Source organism: Haliotis rubra, unplaced genomic scaffold (genome assembly GCF_003918875.1).
Source record: "Haliotis rubra isolate DU_JTF1 unplaced genomic scaffold, ASM391887v1 Scf9, whole genome shotgun sequence".
Taxonomy (NCBI): Eukaryota; Metazoa; Mollusca; class Gastropoda; order Lepetellida; family Haliotidae; genus Haliotis; species Haliotis rubra.
This window is the reverse complement of record NW_025767634.1, coordinates 3,884,063-3,905,825: the sequence shown is the minus strand read 5'-3', so window position 1 is coordinate 3,905,825 and position 21,763 is coordinate 3,884,063. Positions and strand designations below refer to the sequence as shown.

At 41.1% G+C, this 21,763-nt stretch overlaps 2 protein-coding genes across 2 annotated transcripts in view; one reads left to right on the top strand and one right to left on the bottom strand.

Annotated features, from left to right (window-relative positions):
* Positions 1–3,219, bottom strand: part of LOC124263808 (tubulin-specific chaperone D-like) — a 96,439-nt gene extending 93,220 nt beyond the window's left edge. Inside the window, 3 exon segments of the mRNA XM_046698537.1 lie at positions 295–392; positions 1,239–1,289; positions 3,040–3,219. Of these exon segments, the coding sequence (XP_046554493.1) occupies positions 295–392; positions 1,239–1,289; positions 3,040–3,217 (327 nt within the window). The 5' untranslated portion in view covers positions 3,218–3,219.
* A 471-nt stretch (positions 3,220–3,690) lies between these two features.
* LOC124263819 (phosphatidylinositol N-acetylglucosaminyltransferase subunit Q-like) lies at positions 3,691–19,800 on the top strand. The gene is given in 11 exon segments (XM_046698549.1): positions 3,691–4,102; positions 4,104–4,507; positions 4,721–4,849; positions 5,202–5,322; positions 7,036–7,162; positions 7,326–7,362; positions 7,364–7,477; positions 8,713–8,905; positions 14,974–15,088; positions 15,565–15,629; positions 16,399–19,800. Coding segments are annotated over 11 exon segments (1,629 nt in total). The 5' UTR covers positions 3,691–3,877; the 3' UTR covers positions 16,498–19,800.
* The last annotated feature ends 1,963 nt before the right edge of the window (positions 19,801–21,763 follow it).

The window sequence follows — 21,763 nt, the reverse complement described above, 5'->3', positions numbered from 1 at the left end:
TGTCGGCACGATACCCATAATCAGTTTTCATCAGCGTCGAAGACCTGATTCAATTTTAGATTTCTTCCTGACACGCTGTAAAAACTGTACTGAAAAATTGTACAAAACATTCTTAAACCAAGTGCTAAGCAGTGACTCACTATTGTGGTTACACCTTTTAGTTTCAATCTCTTCCTAAGGAGATTGCCAGAGGATGTATTCCTATGTTTGGAAACACTACATGTACTAATCACTGGTAGGTAGGAAACTGAAGCATGATTCCCCAACAACAATGGAACCTAGGGATTGTTGTACCTTAGTAATGAGATAGATATACTTGAAGGCCAGGTGGACAACAGGGACTGGGGTGTCAGGGTTCCTGGCCTGGTTCAACAGCTGCAGCAGCAGGGACTCTGGAAACGATGAACATAATGACATATATTAACTAGGTGATTGGGTGATCACTTTGTGATTTGTACTGTACATCTTTTGGAATGTCCTATGTAACACCTTTACATTTTTTAAGGTTGATATTCAACTCAGTTTCGCTGGTGTTTAGTTAATCCAAATTGATTGTTTATGTCATGATGGAATTCTGACACTCTGCTTATATCCATTGAAAATACATGATTATATTTCATATCAAATGTAAAATGTTAATGGCTAAACTAAGTCAGTGCAATAAATGTTTGCCAAACAGTACCCAGTATTAATGTGAACAGTGAATAAAATTGTGCTTGTAGGTTACCGTGGATACTTTATCATTTACACTTAAGTAGTAATCACATCAACTACTAACCAGTGATAATTGACTTGAGATACCTGTAATGAGGAAGTGACCTGTATTGGTGTGTAGTATATGTGTAGTGTCAACACCTCCGCTATTGTTATAAAATTTGCCAATGAATGAAGTTCATTGGATATCAATTAGTGTCACGGACATTAGTGCTCATTTGTCAATTAATTTTATGAGAGATGTCTGAATTGTTGTTATATTCTGTATTGTTATGATGATTGCTAACCTGAAGACAATAAAGATGACAAGAGATTTACGTTTTCTGTCTATTATTAAGTTCTCAAAAGTAGACATGGTCAGACTGAAACGCGTCATAATAATAATGCGAGTAGAGTACAGACGCATATTTCGCATTAATACAATGCTCGCATTAATTTCATGATTTACAGTAATGATGTGAAAAAACCTTGTCTTATTGACCTGGTTTACCAATCAGATTAACGTGCAACAAACTTATGTTTACCTAGATGGGGATCAATCAGATGAGGTTGTTCTTGGTAGGAATCGATGATAACTGAAAAAAGAGTGCTTAAAATAGAATTGATTAACACACAAGACAGAGAGAGTTGTTTGGCTTATATTGATAAAACACAATATATTATCTGTACTGACTACTAACCAGTTATCGCTAAGGACCTGTTACTGCGCCAACTCCATGTTAAAGTGAGCATGTAACTGCATAATAGTCATGGGACAGTAAATTCAGGTACCCTGAACTTTGGGTACTGAGTGAGTGAGTTTTTAACTCCACTTTTAGCAATATTCCAGCAATATAACGGCGGGGAACACCAGAAATGGGCTTCACACATTGTACCCATGTGGGGAATCGAACCCGGTCTTCAACATGACGAGTGAACGCATTAACCACTTGGCTACCCCACCGTTCCCTTTGGGTACTGAGTAGAACCCAGGTACCTGGTCACATGATATGGTAAGTCACATGATATATTGTTCAATGACAAAACAATGAAACTCCATGGTTACACTGCATGACTTTAAGGTTCACATTTCTTTCTACATTTGTTCTGGCCATGCACACATTCCTTCTGTCATATGTTTCTTTGAGTAAAGATAATGATTGAGTTATCTATACATGCATTTAAGAAAATGGTATTTATTTGCACAGTTAGTCAACAGGAAAGTCCTATTTCCAATGTTTTTATGCCCTCAAATCCCATTATTAAAGATATCAACACAAACTTTTAAGCTGGACAGAAATAAAAAACATTTGCTCATAGTTTAAAAAAATGAAAAATCATTGGTTGTAAATATAATATATAGAATATTTCAGAAATAGCATTAAAATCTTCAGTAACTGGTTGTGGCCAGTATGCTTTAGGTAAACAAAAGCAACATCACAATAACAGTATTATAAAATAAATAAAGTGGTATTACATTATCATGCTCAGGGATGCAACTTAAACTGGAACAGTTACAAGATGTTAGATAGTGATAACATGATAAAGGAAATCCCTTTAGTTGGGATGGGTAACTTCTTGGGTTGGGTGCATCCCAATAGGACCAACATACCCACAGGACTACCTGGATCTGTGGTAAGTCACATAATATATTTTTTAATGACACTAACAATAATACCCTATGGTGACAGCGAATATTTGCATTTTTTCTGACTCTGCACATATTCCTTTTGACTTTTAGTTGTTTGAGTAAGATACAACTTCAGGCAAAGTCTGCGTGCAGGATTAGATCATATCATAGAAGTATCCGAACAGTTTTCAGCCAAGTGTTCCAGAATAACAATTGCAAACCAAACATTTTGAACCCAGCTCAATACCAAGAGAGCTCAATAAACCGGAGCTGACACTGGCAGTCAGAGCAAATTTTGCAATTGGGTATATGGTGCATTTGGTCTCACTCTAAATGTGTTATACACTCCATAGAAAACACTGTGGTGACAAAGTAAAGATATATGACTGTCCCTACAACTGCATTAATTACGACATATTATAACTGAAATGTGGCAAATTTGATTTTGTTATAGTCCTACCCCGAGTGTATGAGTCATGACCCAGTCTTAGGATGAGATGGACTTTGACAGCTCATTTTGCACGAGTTAATAAAAATGAATTTACTTAAGGATACTAAGTGACAATTCAGGTTTTGTCCAGCGCGTATGACTGTCAACCAAATTAAGCATTGCAAAAAGTTACAGTTTGTACAGTTTGAAAGATATGCATCAAGTCTATATGTAGAAAATGACTCATAAACCGAGCAAAGTTTACTAAACCCTGTTGACAACTCACTAGTGAATCGTTCACATGACATTTCTAATCTCCGAAGGTCTTCATAAACATCCTTCAACCCATCGATAAGTGACCGAATTTCTTCGATCTCCTTGAAATCTTCATGATATGCTTTTAACACATCGCCTTCACCATCGTCGACTTCCATGACACTCGAACGTTCCGTAGCAGCCGCCATGTTTGTAAACTCTCACTGAGGAAACGCGATGTGCGAGATTTGGATTTTCTATAAATATAATTATTCATAGGGTCAGTTAAATTCAGAATAAAATAGTTACAACAATATGATAGGGATTCAAAAGTACTTGAATGATATTTTTATTAAAGAATATAACAATATTTCATGTGCAGGAGTCACACTGGTTTGCCTGTCTTTGAGCACTTGCGCTCCTACAAGTTTAGACGTAAAAGGAGAGGAAAGGCAGGGTACCAGTCTAATGTACTAATAAAAAACGAAATATAATTCGTAATTATAAACTTAACATTGCCTCTGATTCAACATTGTTTGGCATCTAAATACTGGGTTCTAGGTGCGGTGTATTGTTGATATTTTTAAGTTACAGAAAATGTACTGTGTTATAATTATATATTTTGTTCGTAAAATGAGACATCTACATTTTGATCTACCACACGGAAATAAGAACGGTAACTCTGATGCCGGCAACAAGTGCTCGTCCGTTGAAATATTAGGGATGCGAAGTACGGCTATGATATTAAAGTTAAACAATCACTTAGATGACAGAACCATTTATTTACCAATGTCAGGGGAAGTATCTGTTCATACAAAAGCAAAATAGATAGCCTCGAGAGAATATTTGATGACGATATCAGTGCCAACATGCCCGATAAGGAATTGTGGAAAGTGTTCCTGCCGTCCAGCATATTATCTTGTCCGAGTGGCTACATGTACGGATCTGTACTTACAGGACGAAAGACAGTATGTATTCAGAAAGTCAGTGAGAGTGTAAATTACGGCCATAACAGTTCAGTGGTGGGAACTTGGAGGTCTCCATCAGAAGAGAAAAGTTCAGAAAGTTTAAAGAAGATAAAAACCTTCTCACATCGATATATGGGTTGAATTGTGTATATCTGAATTTGGTTCCATTTCTTGCACTTGCAGCTTGCAAAACCATGCAAAGAATCATTTGGAATCAAAATGTCACTGCATTTTGTATGATCCCTGTGACTTGCTGTCCTCATACATTCTTACAAATAAATCCTTCTTGTGTCAGTCAACTGTCAATACGAACGATGAGGTTGTGCCATCCTGTGAAAATATATCTGCTGTTGTGTCATCACTATTACAATTTTCAAACAAACCAGGAGAGGCAAGTGAGACTAAGGGAAGACAAGAGGAGAAAGAAATCTCAAGAAATGCTACGAGGGGAATCTTTTATCCATTCTGCCAATTTGTGATATACCCATTCATTTCAGTTTTCCTTCTGATTGGAAGAATATTTGACAACAGGTAAGACAGATGGAATAAATGAGGTCATTTGATCAAATGAGATTATTTGATGACTTTGAGATTATTGGCAAGAGTTATAATTAATTGTTTTTAGGATTGTGTCAGTGCTTAAAGGATCACTAGATTCTCAAAAATTAACCATGTTAACTGGTTTTATGTGTTTGTTAGCCAGAAGTTGATAACAGACAATGCTCAAACTGTTTTGCTTTTTAGATGCACAAAGAACAGCTTTGCCAAAACTTGCCTAGATGGACCCATGCTGACTCGCCACATTCGATACAGATGTAGTCTCTTGAGAAGAAGTTGTACTCACAAAAATGATTCCCCACTAAATAGGCTGAAGTAAGTACTGTACTATCACAACAACCAGTACTCTGTCACATGATAATTCCATGACAGAATAGATCCCAATACAACATATACCTCACAACTTTTGATAGAGATATTCAGACTGATATCTGGGAGAAGTTGTCACACAAGTCGTATTCAATCATTCAGTGGAACCTAGTTATTACTAAGTGATTTGTGCAAATTACTTATATAGAAAACATGTAAAATCATAAGGTGCCAACCCCACACCATCACGAAAAACTTGGGAAGAATCTTTTGCCCTTATGGTAACTTAAATGTTTGTGTATGGTGTGTGGATACAGTTACATTTTAACTCTGATACAAACTGATATATTTCTTGAAGGTTCCTCGATTCCTGTGGCCGGCAGCTGATTGATACAGCACTGGGCATATGTGTGATGGTTGTCATTATGAATGCCACACTCGCAGACACTGCTGCCACTACCATCATGGACTGGGCCGATGTGAGTCGTGATTGAATTTCTCTTTAATTTCCAGCCCAGCTGACAGATTAACAAGTAAATGTTAATTTGTCAGATTACCCACTTTAACAAATATTATGAACACCAAAGATTTCACATTTATTTTAATTAATTAGATTTGACTTATTTAATAGTTTAAATAAGATGACTATTATTGATCCACCAAAGTACAATATCATATGTATGTTTGGTGCTTTTATTATATGAATTATATACTCTTCCAAAAAAAGAAACTTGACATGCTGTTTTGGAGTTTACTTACTGAGTGCATATAACTGATTCAAACATGACATCATTGCTCAGTTACAGTAAAATCATCACTTACAAATTTCCAAAACATGATTATCCAGGAGGTGTTTGGTAAAACCACAGAAGGACTATTAAAAAAAGCCACTTGGTCAGAGTAAAATGTCAGTATCTGGTGTGACCACCATGAGCATCGATAACGGCTTGGCAGCGGTGACCCATAGAGGAAAGGAGATGTGGAATGCTGTCTTAAGGAATGTTTTGATACACTTGCTGAAGTGCTGTGTGCAGCTCTTGTAGTATCTGAGGTGACGAATTACGCTGGCGCAAGCGTCAATCAAGAGTATCCCATAGATGTTCAATGGGAGACAAATCCGGTGATCGAGAAGGCCAAGGCCAACTGAACATTGTTTTGCAGGAGGAAGACCTGTCAAACACGTGCAAAGTGAGGTCGAGTATTGTCATGCTCCAAAGATCACGTTGATGTAGGGAATGACATGACGTTGAACTGGTCTTCTGGCAAAAAAGTCTGGCTTTCCATAGCCAATTGCCGCTGTCTGGTCGGAGTTTTGGATTGTTGTGGATGATGCGGACGTAGTGTTTGAACGAAAATGTCTCAACCGGATGAAGCGATCCTGGCTAGCAGTGGTAGCTCCAGGTCGACCTGACCTGGGTCTGTCTTTAACACTACCAGTATTTTTGTATCGGGTCCATATGTTTGAGATGGTCTGTCTGGACGCGCTGAAGTGCCTTGCCACATCATACTGCGATGTCCGTCCTTATAACGGTCGATGGCTTTTGTCGAGCTATTGTCAGTCTTTTCATTATCTTGTCGTCTATATCATTATCATGATATCATTATCTTGTCGTGGCTTAAAGCAATGCATGTGGAGTACCATTAATGTGGCTTTTTAAAGCCTACATTCATAGGCTTCAGCTCAGGGTGATACACAATTTCATGATGCTAATGCATTTCATGTAGGATGCGTTTTAGCGATTCACTAAACATTTTGTCATTAGCAACCATTCCCCCACATGCTGGGATTCAGCATGGATTGGTTTGTGTCAAATATTTTCCACAAATTCAAATTTGTCCTATGTCAAGTTTCTTTTTTTAAAGAGTATATATATGACCCCTACCACAAGGTTCACAAACACACAGGTTTGAACATGTTGAAAGGGCTTTGCATTTTTCAGGTGAAGGCTTGAAAAGGTCTAAATTTGAAAAAGTTTTCAAAAAGGATTATGATTTGATAAAACTTGAATTTGAAAACAATGGTTAACTCTGCTTTTTAATGAATCCCTTCAATTACAGTAATATATTTCTCTTATTATTCATTACTGTGTCACAAAAGAATATCGAAACACTGCTGTTTGGACTTGAATATTTTTACAATGTATTTGAATGTACAAAAGGAGCAATTTTGACAATGTGATGCATGTGTCTAGAATGTGGCCAGTGCTCTGACTCGGCTGATCAACTGGATGATGGGGGCACCTGCTGGTCTGAAGCTCAACTCTCAGCTCACACACTTCCTGGGGCACTTCTTCGTCTACCATATCTACCTGTGGACAGGTGAGCCTTGCTTCTCAAACCAGGGAATCTGTAGATAGTCATGGCAGCTGCCCTACACTGATTTAGGTGTATCTGACTGTGAATGCGTCATGCATGGCATTTTCAGGATAGCTGTTTCTACTGTGCCCTGATCTAGATATCTGACTGTGGGTGTATGTTACAGGGTACCTGTCCCTACTGCGACCAGTGCTAGGGGTTCTACCGGGCTAGCAGTGTGTTGGGTGTGATCGGGGCGTCAGCCCAGCTGTGTCTCGTCCAGGACATCATGTCAATGATGACAATTCACATTTACTGCTTCTATGTGTATGCAGCAAGGTAAGGCATTTTTATAGTTGGACACTTTATTGATCTGTTTCTCTTTCTACAGAGTCTTACCATAATGTTACCATGGTTACAGTTTGTTTCTACCATCACTGCCTGGTAGTGGTGTAAGTTTGTAACTATATCAGAACCTGGTTTGTCCATTTCCATTTTGGGTGTTGCTGTAATATTGCTGTTTGTAGTGTGGAACATCAGAAGGATTTACTGTATGTTATGTGGGCGGTGGGGTAGCCTAATGGATTCGCCACCGAAGACCCGGTTGAATCCCCACATGGGCACAATGTTTGAAGCCCTTTTAACGTGATGTTGCTGGAATATTGCTAAAAGCGGTGTAAAACCAAACTCAGTCAAGTCAGTATGTTATGTACAGTCTGTTTGATTTCATTTGACAATTTAGTCAATAAATGCAATAAAACCGTATTTTGCTCAGTCACATGAAATCGACAGACCAACTCTGATGATTTGTCTCATAATTTTGGACATCCGAATAAAAAGTTGTTTAACAATCATTATTTTGTTGTCACTTTTGCTATTTCTTGCAAGGGGGGACCACTTGCTGGTAGAACAGCAAGATGTGCGAGTTGCATGTGTGAAACTGAAATTTCACTACACACACTTAATAGCAGTATGTGACAACAAAATAATGATCGTTTGTTATTTGGGTGTCCAAAATTATCAGACAAATCATCAGAGTTGGTCTATCGATTTCATGTGACTGTGCAAAATTTGGTTTTGTTGCAATTCTTAGATTTTGTGTAAGTGAGCAATTTATCGGTCTCAAATGAAATCAAATGGACTATAGACTATAAGAACACTATTTTTAAAAGTCTGGGATATACTGTTGTCCACTTCCCCGTGACATTCCAAATACATGAAAAAGCCTCTGGAAACTTCTTTGGAATCTCTTTTCAGATTTCATATACTAGTATTTCGTAGGGTTTTGTTTATTTTCTTGTAAATGTTATTTACGACACCTTTTATTTGTTATTGTCATAATACAATGAGACTGCTCTAGTCTTGATATTTCATTGATACAGAGGAGGAGTGAGTGAGTATGGTTTTAATGTCTGGCAATATTACATCAGGACAGCGGACACCAGAAATGGGCTGGAATCACTTTACTCATGTGAGGAAAACAACACAGCACTACTGCTTGATACAAGGTTACTGATGTCCTTGGAATACTGATTTTAGTTTATAAGTTATAGTCATCATTCCCACTGATTCAGGTTATACAGTCTGCAAGTGTATGCCCTAGCCTCACTGTGGCGGCTGTTTAGAGGCAAGAAGTGGAACGTGCTGCGTCGCCGAGTTGACTCTGCTGTGTACGACATTGATCAGCTGTTTGTGGGGACACTCTTCTTCACCATCCTTCTCTTCCTCCTGCCCACAACACTGTTGTACTATGTCTTCTTCCTCGCGGTAAGAAAACGTCCACATTTATTTCTTGGCTGAACTGAGGGTTTGTGAGTTTGTTGTGCCAGTGTTGAAGTAGTAGTACAGTGGGGTTTCTGCTGCAGATGTGGCTTAGAGGCTTATTTTTATGAAATAAGTTCCCCAGCACCCATTAAAAAACAGCGATGGTCTCGCCAGAGGCATCCTTCGATGTGCCTCCTACCTAGAATGTGCATTCAAGCTAAATTAGCCGATTGTGGCTTCTAAACATGTTTTCAGTGTCCATCGACACATTCATCGTGGTCTAGATTACCTAAGAGCATCGTGTTTGTGTTTTATTTACCTTTATTCGAGCCATCAAACGTGCACGAGGCGAGCCATCCCATAATACTCGCTACAGACTGGTTCCCTTGAAACCGACCGCGAACCGGTTTTAAAACGGGTTCCAGTCATTCTTTGCGCTTACTGTAGCTAGTATAGACGGAGCCAAGCTCAAGAGGCCTGATCGGCTCTCCTGTTAACAATGACATCATAAAACAGGCAATCTGAGTATAGACCGTTAAACCCGCGATGTGCCTTTCAGCCGGCTCGACAGTGTGATTGTTAGAGCGTTGGACTTGTAATCCAGCGTTTGGAGTTCGAGTCGGGATAGCGACAGGAACTTTTGCGAGTGAGTGGAGGTATATAGGTCATGCCAGCGTTCATACATGAGTGTTCTACTGACATAGTATGTATGTCACGCCAGCGTTCATGTATGAGCGCTGGACTGGTCTCTAGATAGTGGGATTTGTGTGTCATGCTGGCGTTCCTACATGAGCGCTGGCCTGACATGGTTAGCCCCTCTCCATGTATTATGTATGTCACACCACCGCTCATACATGAACGCTGACTGAATGTGGTTTCTTGAACAGTTTGTGTTGCAAGGGTTATTGGAGAGGTGAATTCTCGATTTAAAAAACTAAAAATTCACTAGGCTATGTTGACATCTACAAAACAGTTTAAGGTGAATCTTTGATGAGATCCTTGTTTTTTGTCAGGAAGGTTTGAATGATGTGTTGTCGACCCTGTTCTATGAGCTTTTTTTTCTCGTCTTCGCTGATGTCAGCGGTTTTTCGAGTCTTGGTTCGAATCTCTTCTTTCATTCGGTGGCATTTTGCAATTTCCGACATCACCAAACGAAACTCTTCCTCGGAGATTTTGCTATCGGTGATCGCGGTGGAAATATGATCGTTGATCGTGTTTAACTTGGCTTCAGCCAGAACCCTGATCTCGTCATGCTTCAGCGCTTTCCGTTGCAGATGACGTAAAATGAATTTAAGGGCTATTCCCGCCACCCCCGATACCCCAGCGGTTATTTCTAACCTGAGGACGACGGGTGCGGCCACGATGGTGGATAATAAGCTGACGCCTGCCACGCCTGATACCATGCTAGCTGCCATGAGGGCTGTGTCCATGCTGTCGATTGCATTGACGGCTCGATGGTATTTTTTGTGCAATCCGAGTCGCAAGTCGCGTTCTTGTTCCAGCTGACCTTTGATCTCGCTGATTTGTTGCAAACGAAATCCATCCACGGTTTCGAGCGTTTGAGCCACGTCGCCCATGGCCGGATACAATCCCATCTTGCACTATATATATTGTTTACGAAATAATATTTAATTGGTCCTCCGTCAATCGTTGATGAATATAATTTAAGCTGATGAGGTACACGTGTTCGGGTGCAAAAAGCTGGCTGAGTAAAATTTCATTTGTAATAAAACCTCGACTCCCTCAAGGCTTGTGGTGGAAGCTTTTCCTAGTTGTACATAAATACGACAGCGTTGATTTTTATGGCAATCGTTGGTAATAAGGGTAGAACCTGGTATCACAGTTATCCACGGGTCTGGGACTTCACTATATCGTTTTAAATAGAGCCATTTCGTCGCGTCTTCCAAGTGAGGGACTAGCATATAACCCGTTTGATCTGGTAATGGTGATGCGTACATTCCCTTTTTATGAACTGGAATAAAACTCCCGAGTAGAATCCCATTGCTTTTAGTTCGAGGATATTACGATCCTGATCCATGACGAGATAGGGGTAGGTCAGGATGATATTGATGATCCAGTTCAATTCGACAATGACTTCTCGACATTGTTACTCATTGTTTTGTAAGTGCAGGACGTACAAGACGTTTTCCGTACCGGGTTCGCCGAATCCTCGCGTGTCCCCGAGATCAGAGAACGCGATGGTGGCTTGCGGAGTCACGTTTGCAATGGCACTTATGGTTTTTATATATATTACAAAATAAATTTAAATTGGTTTTCGGATAATTTTTCGGCCGTGCACTTCAAACCCATCAGATGTATGTAATCTTGTAGGAAATTTTCGTGAGCGATATCGTGACTCCCTGCTGACTGCTATAGGTTAGTCTCATTGGCGACAGAGTGCTGACGACGACACCGCGCCTTTCGCGTCGGGACGTAGTTTTCACGATCAGCGCCCGTTGTTCATGACTTTCGTAACATCGGAGGTAGTGGTCTTTGTTTTCCGCTAACAGGTGGGGAGAGTCTAGCGATGTTGACATTCCAGTCGATTCGAAGGGTACGAACACCCACTGGTTGTCGCTGGTAAAGACGGGGTGTATGGTAAAGACTGGCGTAACGGCGTGTTTCGAGCGACGACCGTCTTCTCAACGTCGTCCAGGTCGAAGAGTTTGTCGCCGAAGGCTTGAACCATCACCCATGTGTTATTGGCGTTGCGAACGAGATTGTACTGCGTGTTTTTTAAGAGACCTCTGGTCTTGACATCGTCTAAATCTCCTAGGTTACCACCGCCGCCAGATCCGCTGCTCACTTCGACGCGTTTGTAAATGCCGTTTTTGAGATGCAAGGCGGACAGTTTACCGTCGATGCCGGGCTCGTGGAAGCCGCGCATGTCCCTGAGGTCGGAGATTGCTAGGTTGGCACATTTTCTCGGTCGCATGGCCGTTCCCGGACCCGAATCTTCAGTCATCATTGTTTGACGTGCAGTGTCACGCTCAGGTATCTTATATAAACGGGTTTATATTTTAGATCTAAAACTGATAGTTTCAATTCCATGATGTAGCCTCGCATTAATTTCTTGTACTGCAAGGTCGAAAACGATTCGGCCGTCGTTGTACTTTTCCGTTTTCACCGGCACGGCTCTCAGCAGCGTGGAAGATCGTTCGCCTTGAACGTTGTCCGTCGTGCTCAGCTGATCAAGGTGAATGCACAGTTCGTGGTATGGGACGAGGCTTGGCAATTTCGAGCCCATGACGGTATCTCGAGGTGCTATCTCGTAAGTCGCAAACCCGAGTGTTCTCGCCGAGGGTCGACCCAGTTTGATTGGTTAGTCTCTGTTCGTCAACTTGAGCGTGCCATCCGACTTGTTGAGAAAACGGGTGACCATCTCACGAAGAAGAAAAACTCATAGCCAGCCCGTCTACGTGGGGATGAGCATTCTCGCCCTGTCCAAACATCTCATGTACGACTTTTATTACAACCGACTCAAACAACAGTACGGCGATCGATGCAAGCTGCTGTACACGGACACCGATTCCTTGTTGTTGAATATACGTACTGAGGACGTGTACGAGGACATGGTGAAACACATGCACCTCTACGACACCAGGGATTAACCCCCAGACCACGCCCTACACAGGACAACCAATAAAAAGGTCCTCAGCAAGATGAAGGACGAATGCGCGGGCACACCCATCGCGGAATACGTCGGGTTAAGACCTAAAATGTTACGATTCAAAAAGCCGACGAAATCCGAAAAGCGAAAGGGGTCAAGAAATATACGTGGTGAAACAACTCATCAAACACACCCTCCTCAAACAGGCTCTCTTCGATAAACGCACGTTCAAACACCCCATGAACACGTTGAGAAGCGACAAACACAACATCTACGGCATCACTCTCAACAAGACCTCGCTGTCGCCCCTGGATACCAAACGATGGATTGCTAACGATGGCATCCACACTTATAGGTATGGATACCAACAGTAGGCCTCGACACGCTGGGAGTTTCCGAGACCCCCAATAAAGGAAACTCCACTCGATGCGTCGAGACAATTGAATGAACGATAGTGTGTATACATCATGGAGACGGTTTACTACAGCCCTCGGGCTTACTGGAAAGGTGTCAGCGCAATTCCGAGGCTAGCCAAAGCCGCTCGCGTCTCTGAGGATACCGCCACAGCTTGGCTTAAAAAACAAGCCATCTGGCAAGTGTACCTGCCGGCTCCCCAATACATCCCGAGAAGAAAGTTTGACATTTCCATACCCAATTGTACCCATCAAGCCAACCTCCTGTTTCTCCCGCACGACAGGGTGAGAAACAAAACGTACAAGTACGCCCTGACCATCGTGGATGTTGCCAGTCGCTACAAGGAAGCAGAGCCGTTAACGACCAAAGATTTGAGTCAAGTCGCTAAGGCCTTAGAACGTATCAACAAACGCAGTCCCTTGACCTGGCTGACAGAATTACAAGTCGATCCTGGACGCGAGTTCATGGGAGCCGTGTCGCAGCTTTTATCGAAGCATAAAGTCCAGGTGGAAAGATTCAACAGGACTTTAGCCGAGCGTTTGTTCGGACATCAGTATGCCTGAGAGATGGCCAACCCAGAAAAACGATCGACAGAATGGGTCGTACGCTTACCGTGAGTGGTGTCGGCGATCAACAACGAAGTCACTCGACTCGTCGATAAAAGACCCGTTGAAGCCATTCGAATGAAATCCGTGACGACTGAATCGGCTGCGCCATCGCTCGTCACGGCCAAGAGAAAAAAATACCGGGCCAGGTCGTCGTGAGGTATCTGTACCAGCCCGGTGAACTCGAAGGAAGGGACATACGTCGTGCGACAGACCCCGTATGGTCCATGAAAACGTACCGCGTCTACCGAGTGGACATCAAAGACGATGAACTGAATCTGTATTACTTGCAAGACAGACCATGTAGGGGATTCGTCCGAGAGGAATTGATGATCGTCCCTCACGACACGGATTGCCCTCTTATTAAAGTTGTCGCTCAAAATTACGGATACCTTTCGTGAATCCTGGATTACGAGTCCATCGCTCGGAACTTTGGGTCTAGGCTGGCGGCACATATGGCTCTCGATAGACCATCACCGTTTTTAATGGGGGCTGGAAGGCCTAATTCCCACAAACAAGCCTCAAAGCCGCATCTGCGGCAGAACTCCCACTGTACTACTACTGTTGAGGATGTCATGGCCGCTCTTCGTGAATTAGTGAATGAGTGAGTTTAGTTTTATGCAGCTTTTAGCAATATTCCAGGGGGGGGTGTTTACCAGAAATGGGCTTCACACATTCTACCCATGTGGGGAATCAAACCCGGGCCTTTGGCGTGTCAAGTGAATGCTTTAACCACTAGGTTATCCCGTTGCCTGCTGGTGGCACTACACAGCCATTTAGTCAAGTATCAATGTGTGATGAAAGGGGCCAGTTGTGTAAGGTTCCCAGTCACATTATTGCTATGATCATACTTCATGACCTTCTTTGGGGGCCGTGGGGTAGCCTAGTGGTTAAAGCGTTGGCTCTTCACGCCGAAGACCCGGGTTCGAATCCCCACATGGGTACATTGTGTGAAGCCCATTTCTGGTGTCCCTCGCCGTGATGTTGCTTGAATTTTGCTAAAGTCGACGTAAAACCAAACTCAGTCAGTCAATCAGTCATGACCTTCTTTGTATATGTACAGATGTATACGTCCCTGCCACACTTTGTTTTGATATGATGCAATGCTTTGATATCTCAGTAATATCAGGTAGATTATAGCTCCTGTTATAGATTGTTTGGACACATTGACATTTCAAGTCTAGTTTTGATGTCATCCCCAAAGTCAAATTCTTGGGAAAAGTTTGTTTACTATCTTCCATACTAAAAGCGGCGTAAAACGGATCGTTTATTGAAGCTCATTGAAAGTTTAGGTAAGGTCAAGATTGAAAAAGGTCCTGAATGACCTACATATGATGAAGGTCAGTCTTGAAGTATGTTTACCATTTTGTCTAAAATGCCGTTTCTGTTGATATTGTACAAGTCTTACCCATGTGTTAGTTAAGTAATTTATGTGTTGGCAGCTGCGTGCAGTGGTGCTGGTGATGGAGGGACTGCTGACGCTTTGTGTTTGGGTCATCAACCATCTCCCTGTCTACTCCATCACCATGTGGTTGCTAGGGTCAAACACAGTGGCAGGTCAGTCCCAGACTTCTACCCTGTCCCCACTACCCTCCGTCATGCTCATTATGTATTGGCTAGTATGGAGTCTACTCACAACTTCACCGGAATACTATATAACTTGACCCGTGAAGATCCGGGTTAGAACTGGTCTTCAATAACCCATGCTTGTCGTAAGAGGCGACTAACAGGATAGTAGGATCGAACATGTCATCGTAGCCCAATTGCAATGAACAATGCTCATGATGTTGATCAGTGGATTGTCTGGTCCAGACTCGATTATTTACAGACCGCCGCCATATAGCTGGAATATAGCTGGGTGCGGCGTTAAGCAACCAACAAACTATAAACATATATATGTTCTAGGTTCAGACATTCTCTATTTATCATCATTAATTTTGATTCCTGATATGTTTATTCCTATTGTTTCACGATGAATTTTTTTTCAAATGCAAACACTTCTTGACAGATTCCCTGTTGCTATGTGTTGCTAGGTGATGTGCGGTTCTCTGTGGTGCCAGATTCCTACACCGGAACCTCCCTAGTGCTCACAATGCAGGTATATACGACAGTGGTGTCAGTAGAGGATATCAGTGATCTGTTCGTTTAGTGGAATGTTATCTGAAGCGTAGTCTTCTGTTTACAAACAGCACTAATCATGATGAATACATTTATACAATTACAGCAAGACAACCTTTTCCTCCATCATAGCCAACAGGGGTGGTGGGGTAGCCTAGTGGTTAAGGCGTTCGCTCATCACGCTGAAGACACGGGTTCAATTCCCCACAATGGGTACAATGTGTGAAGCCCATTTCTGGTGTCCACCTCTGTGATATTGCTGGAATATTACTAAACGGGTGTAAACTCACTCACTCACTCCTAATACCACTTACCCATTTACATAATTTACATAATAACAGTTTTTATTTCTGTATCACAATGAGAAAGCATGGAGGATATCGACATCCAGCAAACATTCGAAACAGATCATGAGTTCTTTGATAAAAAACTGTTGAACAAAGGGAGGTAACTTAAACTTTGCATTTCATATGTAACCACAAGCAACAATATGGTGGAGACATTTTCCCTTTCAAGCTATTTGCCCAGATAAATGATTAATGTAGATCAGTAATTATGTAGATATGTCAGAAATGAAATAGACGGAATGTAATGTGTTGAATAGAGCAGGTTAGATGTAAAGAAAAATCAAATATTGCTGGCCCGTGGCAGAGGTTTGACTGCAGGGAGCTCAGGGTTGAGAATAATTATCTGTGACTTAGCTATCCACTGAAAACTGAGAACAATGAACCCTCCCTACTATGTTGCAGCCCTCCCAGCTGCCTCTTGGCGAGCTCCTGAAGTCGGTGAAGGATACGCCACACACACACAACCCTCGGACTCCCTGGGGATGCTACTTCACAAAGTGATCAAAGGTCAGCTGATATACCCCTGGATAGACGAGGAAAGCACCAGTGACAAGAAGAATGTCTAGCACCCCACCGCTCTCCCCACCCCTCTCAGTCAGGGTGGGGTATGGTACTGGCAATATGGAGACAATGCGTGTTTTATTTAAATTGCATGATCAAATTTGAGATGGGTTTTTGTGCTATTGACGAGCAATATTTGTCTTCTTGTTACAAAATATTTTCTAAAACATTTTGATAACTGCAAATCATAGACAGATAATGTTGGTGTAATTCTGTTCACACCTTCCATATGTATTAATGTCCTTTTGTGAAGTCAAGGTATTATGTGTTCGTTATTCTCATCTAAGCCCACTACAGTGTTATCTTGTCACCTGCAACTTGGAATTATAGATTGTTTGTCTTGTTCAAATTATTTTCAATAGTCGGTGTGGAACTTTCAACATTAAGGTACATTCTCACACTGCAACTTTGTAGTAGCACAGTTTCAACATCAGAACACCCTATTTGTAACTATTTTAAATCATATACATCGAGTTGCACCCAAGGTGTGAGACATAGGACTTTTACTAATTCCTACTGCAAGTCACAATCCTTCGACCAATCATATTGCTTAGATCTGTGTCTACCTCAGAGTGATCTCCCCTTTGATTGTGTTGATGTCATGTGAGGGACATGACGGAAGAAAATTGATCTTGCCAGAAAAGAAACTGATAGGTGTTTTGTCAGAGAATCCATTTTTGTTTGTTTAGTAACTGTCATATGCTGACATTAACGTTAGCCTCTTCTTCTGTTATCTTGATGAATCCATTTTGCCAAGTCATATGCGAGAATCTCGTGATATACAAGTTGTATGGGACTAGGCAAAAACCAAAGTCATTACAATCTTTATTGTTACTTCCAAGTCGTATGCTACAAGTTACTACAAGTCACACTGTGAGAACACACCTTTACTATAATTCACAAGGGACATATACTTCGTAGTTCTAGGTTATGAGTTGGATATTCTTCATGTTACCTATAGTCGGTTATCTGATAATATGTAGAAATGAGTGAGTTTCTCTATCTCCTCTACTCTATTACTCTATAATTGGAATGATGCCAACCTCATGACAATCAGACATTAGTGCTCATTACCACTAAACACATATCAAAGAACAGAACGTGTTTCCTAATGCAGCCTCAAGACGATCACTCTCTTCCCACAGAAGTTACTTGTCATATCTTCCTACGAACCTCTGTTCTTATACTGCCATATTTCCCGGTTCTCGTAAAATCCCCTAGCAGCTGCATTACAACAAATGTTGGATGGAAGTCAATGTTAAAATGAAGATTGTTGTGGTGCAACACAGTATTATATATCTCAGGAAGCTTAGTGGAGCCTTTCTGACAGTGAGGGGAAACCTGACATCATGAAGCGTCAACACAGCTGCAGTACAACAAATGTTGGATGGAAGTCAATGTAAAGATGAAGATTGTTGTGGTGCAACACAGTGTTATATATCTCAGGAAGCTTAGTGGAGCCTTTCTGACAGTGAGGGGAAACCTGACATCATGTAGCGTCAACACAGCTGCAGTACAACAAATGTTGGATGGAAGTCAATGTAAAGATGAAGATTGTTGTGGTGCAACACAGTGTTATATATCTCAGGAAGCTTAGTGGAGCCTTTCTGACAGTGAGGGGAAACCTGACATCATGTAGCGTCAACACAGCTGCAGTACAACAAATGTTGGATGGAAGTCAATGTAAAGATGAAGATTGTTGTGGTGCAACACAGTGTTATATATCTCAGGAAGCTTAGTGGAGCCTTTCTGACAGTGAGGGCAATCCTGACATCACCGGAACATTCACTTCCTGTCAACACAACATGGTGGCTATACGCAAGTTAACGTCTGTGTTAGTATTTGTCATGGCAGTCATAACTTGACCTTCCAACTTGACCTTGGTCACCTTCTGCAAGATTGGTCAGCAGTGCGTCTGGATGTCGTCTTTGTAGTGTGTGAATTCTGTCTGTCTTGTCAGCAGTGCATCTGGATGTCGTCTTTGTAGTGTGTGAATTCTGTCTGTCTTGTCAGCAGTGCGTCTGGATGTCGTCTTTGTTGTATGTGATGTCTGTCTGTCATGGATGTTTGTAATCTGTCAGTGATAAGTGCCTTTGATTTGTGTACAGGTGTTGTGTTGAGTATCTGCTTTCTGTGCATGCTATTTGTCTTCCTGAATCTGTTCTTGAACAGATGTGCGCATATATTTTAGAGAGAGAGAGAGAGTGTGCGTCTGCATGTCACAAGTGCTAGTGTGTGCATCCAAGTTTTGTGTCTGTCATGTATGTGAACTTTGAACTATTGATGCTAACAGAAGTCAATATGTTGTATCTTCTGGCATCAATATTCCTGCTAACGAACAATGACAATGCAATAAAGAACAAATGGTGTACAGTGACAAATATTCAAAGGAAGAAGTCGTTGTGATGTAGTATTACAGGAACTTCTTTAGGTCTGATCAGTTTATGTTTAACACAGAGATCCATTTTGTGTCTTTCCATGGATAAGTTTGTAGATGTAGTGTAGTTGTTATACATTCCTGAGTAGTTGTAAATATATCTGTTTATGTTGTTTCTCAGTCTGAAGAAACAATACTTCCTGTCAGGAAGTCATTTTGTTATGATCTTCATATCTGTATCACCTTACTGGGAGTGAAGTAGAAGTATGGCTATGGCTAGTGTTATTGTCCATCTTCTATCCATCCATCTTTTAACTTTTGATTTCTCCTCCCAATGTTCAAATCCCAGTTTATCTTGATTAGTCAGTGAGAGTATTTATGTAAAATTTAATGATTTATGATTTTGTTAAGCATCATTATTTGTACTGTTGAAAACTAGAAAACAATTTCCTGCATATGAGAAACAGCTTTAGAAATGCTATGATGGTTTTGAATGACTTACAAAAAGCAATGCAGAACATTTTATTGCTATCATACAGGGTACAGGACGCATAACAGAGCCAGTCAACAGCTAGACTCTCATCACTTAATGTTGGATTATGCATTACCATTTCGTACTATTCAACTTTCAACTCACTTTTTAACTGGTTACCAGTGGCACACTGGCACGCATTATATTTGTTTTCCATTTTTTGCCATACAGATAATATATTTATGTCTGTCTTAGTGACCTAAAAGTGGCTATACATGTGTTTACTGCAATTTGTCACTTTAAAATAAAGATCTCTAAGATATTGTCCTTCATGCATCTCAGATGGCCTTTAGAGTGGATGTATTGTTGTATTGTGCACATTTTGTAAATAACAAGTGCTAAAATAATAAAAATAATAATGTGTCCATTTATATAGCGCCAAACTCCACACTAGGTATGCTCATAGCGCTAACAATCAATGCCATTATTACCCCGGATAACCCAAGCTGCCTGTTAGGCGCTAGAAGGTTATAGTCATATGACTTTTTTCCACCGGGTACCCATTTTCCAGCTGGGTGAACAGAGACAATTTTGAACAAACTCACTTGCCTAAGGTGAGACCACATGTGTCACATGTGCTTCGTTGTGGGGCAGGACTCAAGTCCTAGAAACTCTCAGGAGTCAAGCTGCCAAACACGGTCACCCATCCAAGGACTCTCCGAGCTCGACGCTGCTTAACTTCACCGATTTGTGACCTGAGCTTTAAGCACAGGACCACGTGCTCACTCATTTCCATATGCAGTTGTTCCCTACTGACTGTGGGTCGCACCTCAAGATCCGTAGCCAATAAGCAGCATGCTTGTATTGAGGCTTTTGGATTACATGGGGTGGTTAATGTCGGTACTGGACTTCCGCATGAAGATGACTGTTCAATGCCATGGAGAACCTATGTCACTTCTTCCACCTAAATATTCTGAAGGACTCCTCAAGAAATTCATGCTGATGATATTATGTTTGTAAATCAAAAATACATATGATCCATGTTTTATTCATGCATGATATTTTCAAATAGTATTTGTGTTGATTTTATTTCACAGGGTCAACATTTTGTGATGAATCGTTTCTTTGACATATTCACTTTATCCCAGAACAATGAAAATATACAGTTGATTACCACTCAGACCTTGACTGTTATTGATTAAACTGAAATGTCCCCAAATAAAAATATAATATAAACCAGTAAAAATCAGTGTGTTACATTTGTTACAGTAATAAGGCCAGCATTGAAAAAATATACTTTTAGCTACAAACCCAGCACACTTTATTGGAGGGTGGAAGTGCTGCAGAGTTGCTTCCCATGCTTTTTCGGTGGGTAGTTTGTTACCCCAGTGGGCCATGGTTAGTCATAGTGTATGGAGGCTACTCAAAGTTCTCTTGTGGTACAACGGATCCAGTGTCTGCCCACACCATCCACCACACCATCATACCAAGAGACTAAACATGGTAGTTGTTGTTACCTTGCCTGGTTCTCTGCCTTAAGGGAATAGAACCACGACTGGTGAGCTTTGGGTCAGTATACTGTGTCTGGGTTAAACCTGCATGGTATGTCAGTGGGCTACCTCTAGAAATCTGTGAGTGGTCGACACTTGTGAAAGTAGACACTAGCACCACTCAGCTGCATACATGCACGTTTAGTCAGAACAGTGTAGTGGAGGGAAGACGGTCATTTCTGCCACGTGTTAGTTCCCCACATGAATACAATGTAAGAAGACCATTTCTGGTGTTGCCATGTGATATTGCTGGAATTTTGCTAAAATTGGCGTAAAACTTTACTCACTCACTCACTCAGTACAATAGTTTTTAACATTGCTTCAGACCCTGTTTTACCTTGCCTCACCTTACTCAATATCTCACCTAGCTCTACCATTCAGTGGCCTTTCCATAGTGGGATCAACCTTAGATATGATTAATCACAGTAGTAAAGACATACAAAATGGTTTGAATGCCTGAAAAGCAATTAATGCATGCCTTGGAAACAAAAGATTTCTTTTATTGTTGATGAAGCAAAATATCTATCCTTGTTTTATGAGTGTTTTTACATATATATTTACACATATGTTTATCATAATAAACTGCACAATCTTGTCTGGTCACTCTTTTGGTTTTCTTTCAAGCAGACTTATGGACAGAAAAGTGTGGTCAGATGTTCCATAGCTATTTTGAAGCCCTTGTTTACCAAGAGAAATGCATTTTTAGAAGTTGGACTCGGGCGTTAATTGGTCTTGATGTTTCAGCAATATATGATTGTTCACAGTTGCAGTCAATTTTGTAAATCACACCCTTAGGGTATAATTTCT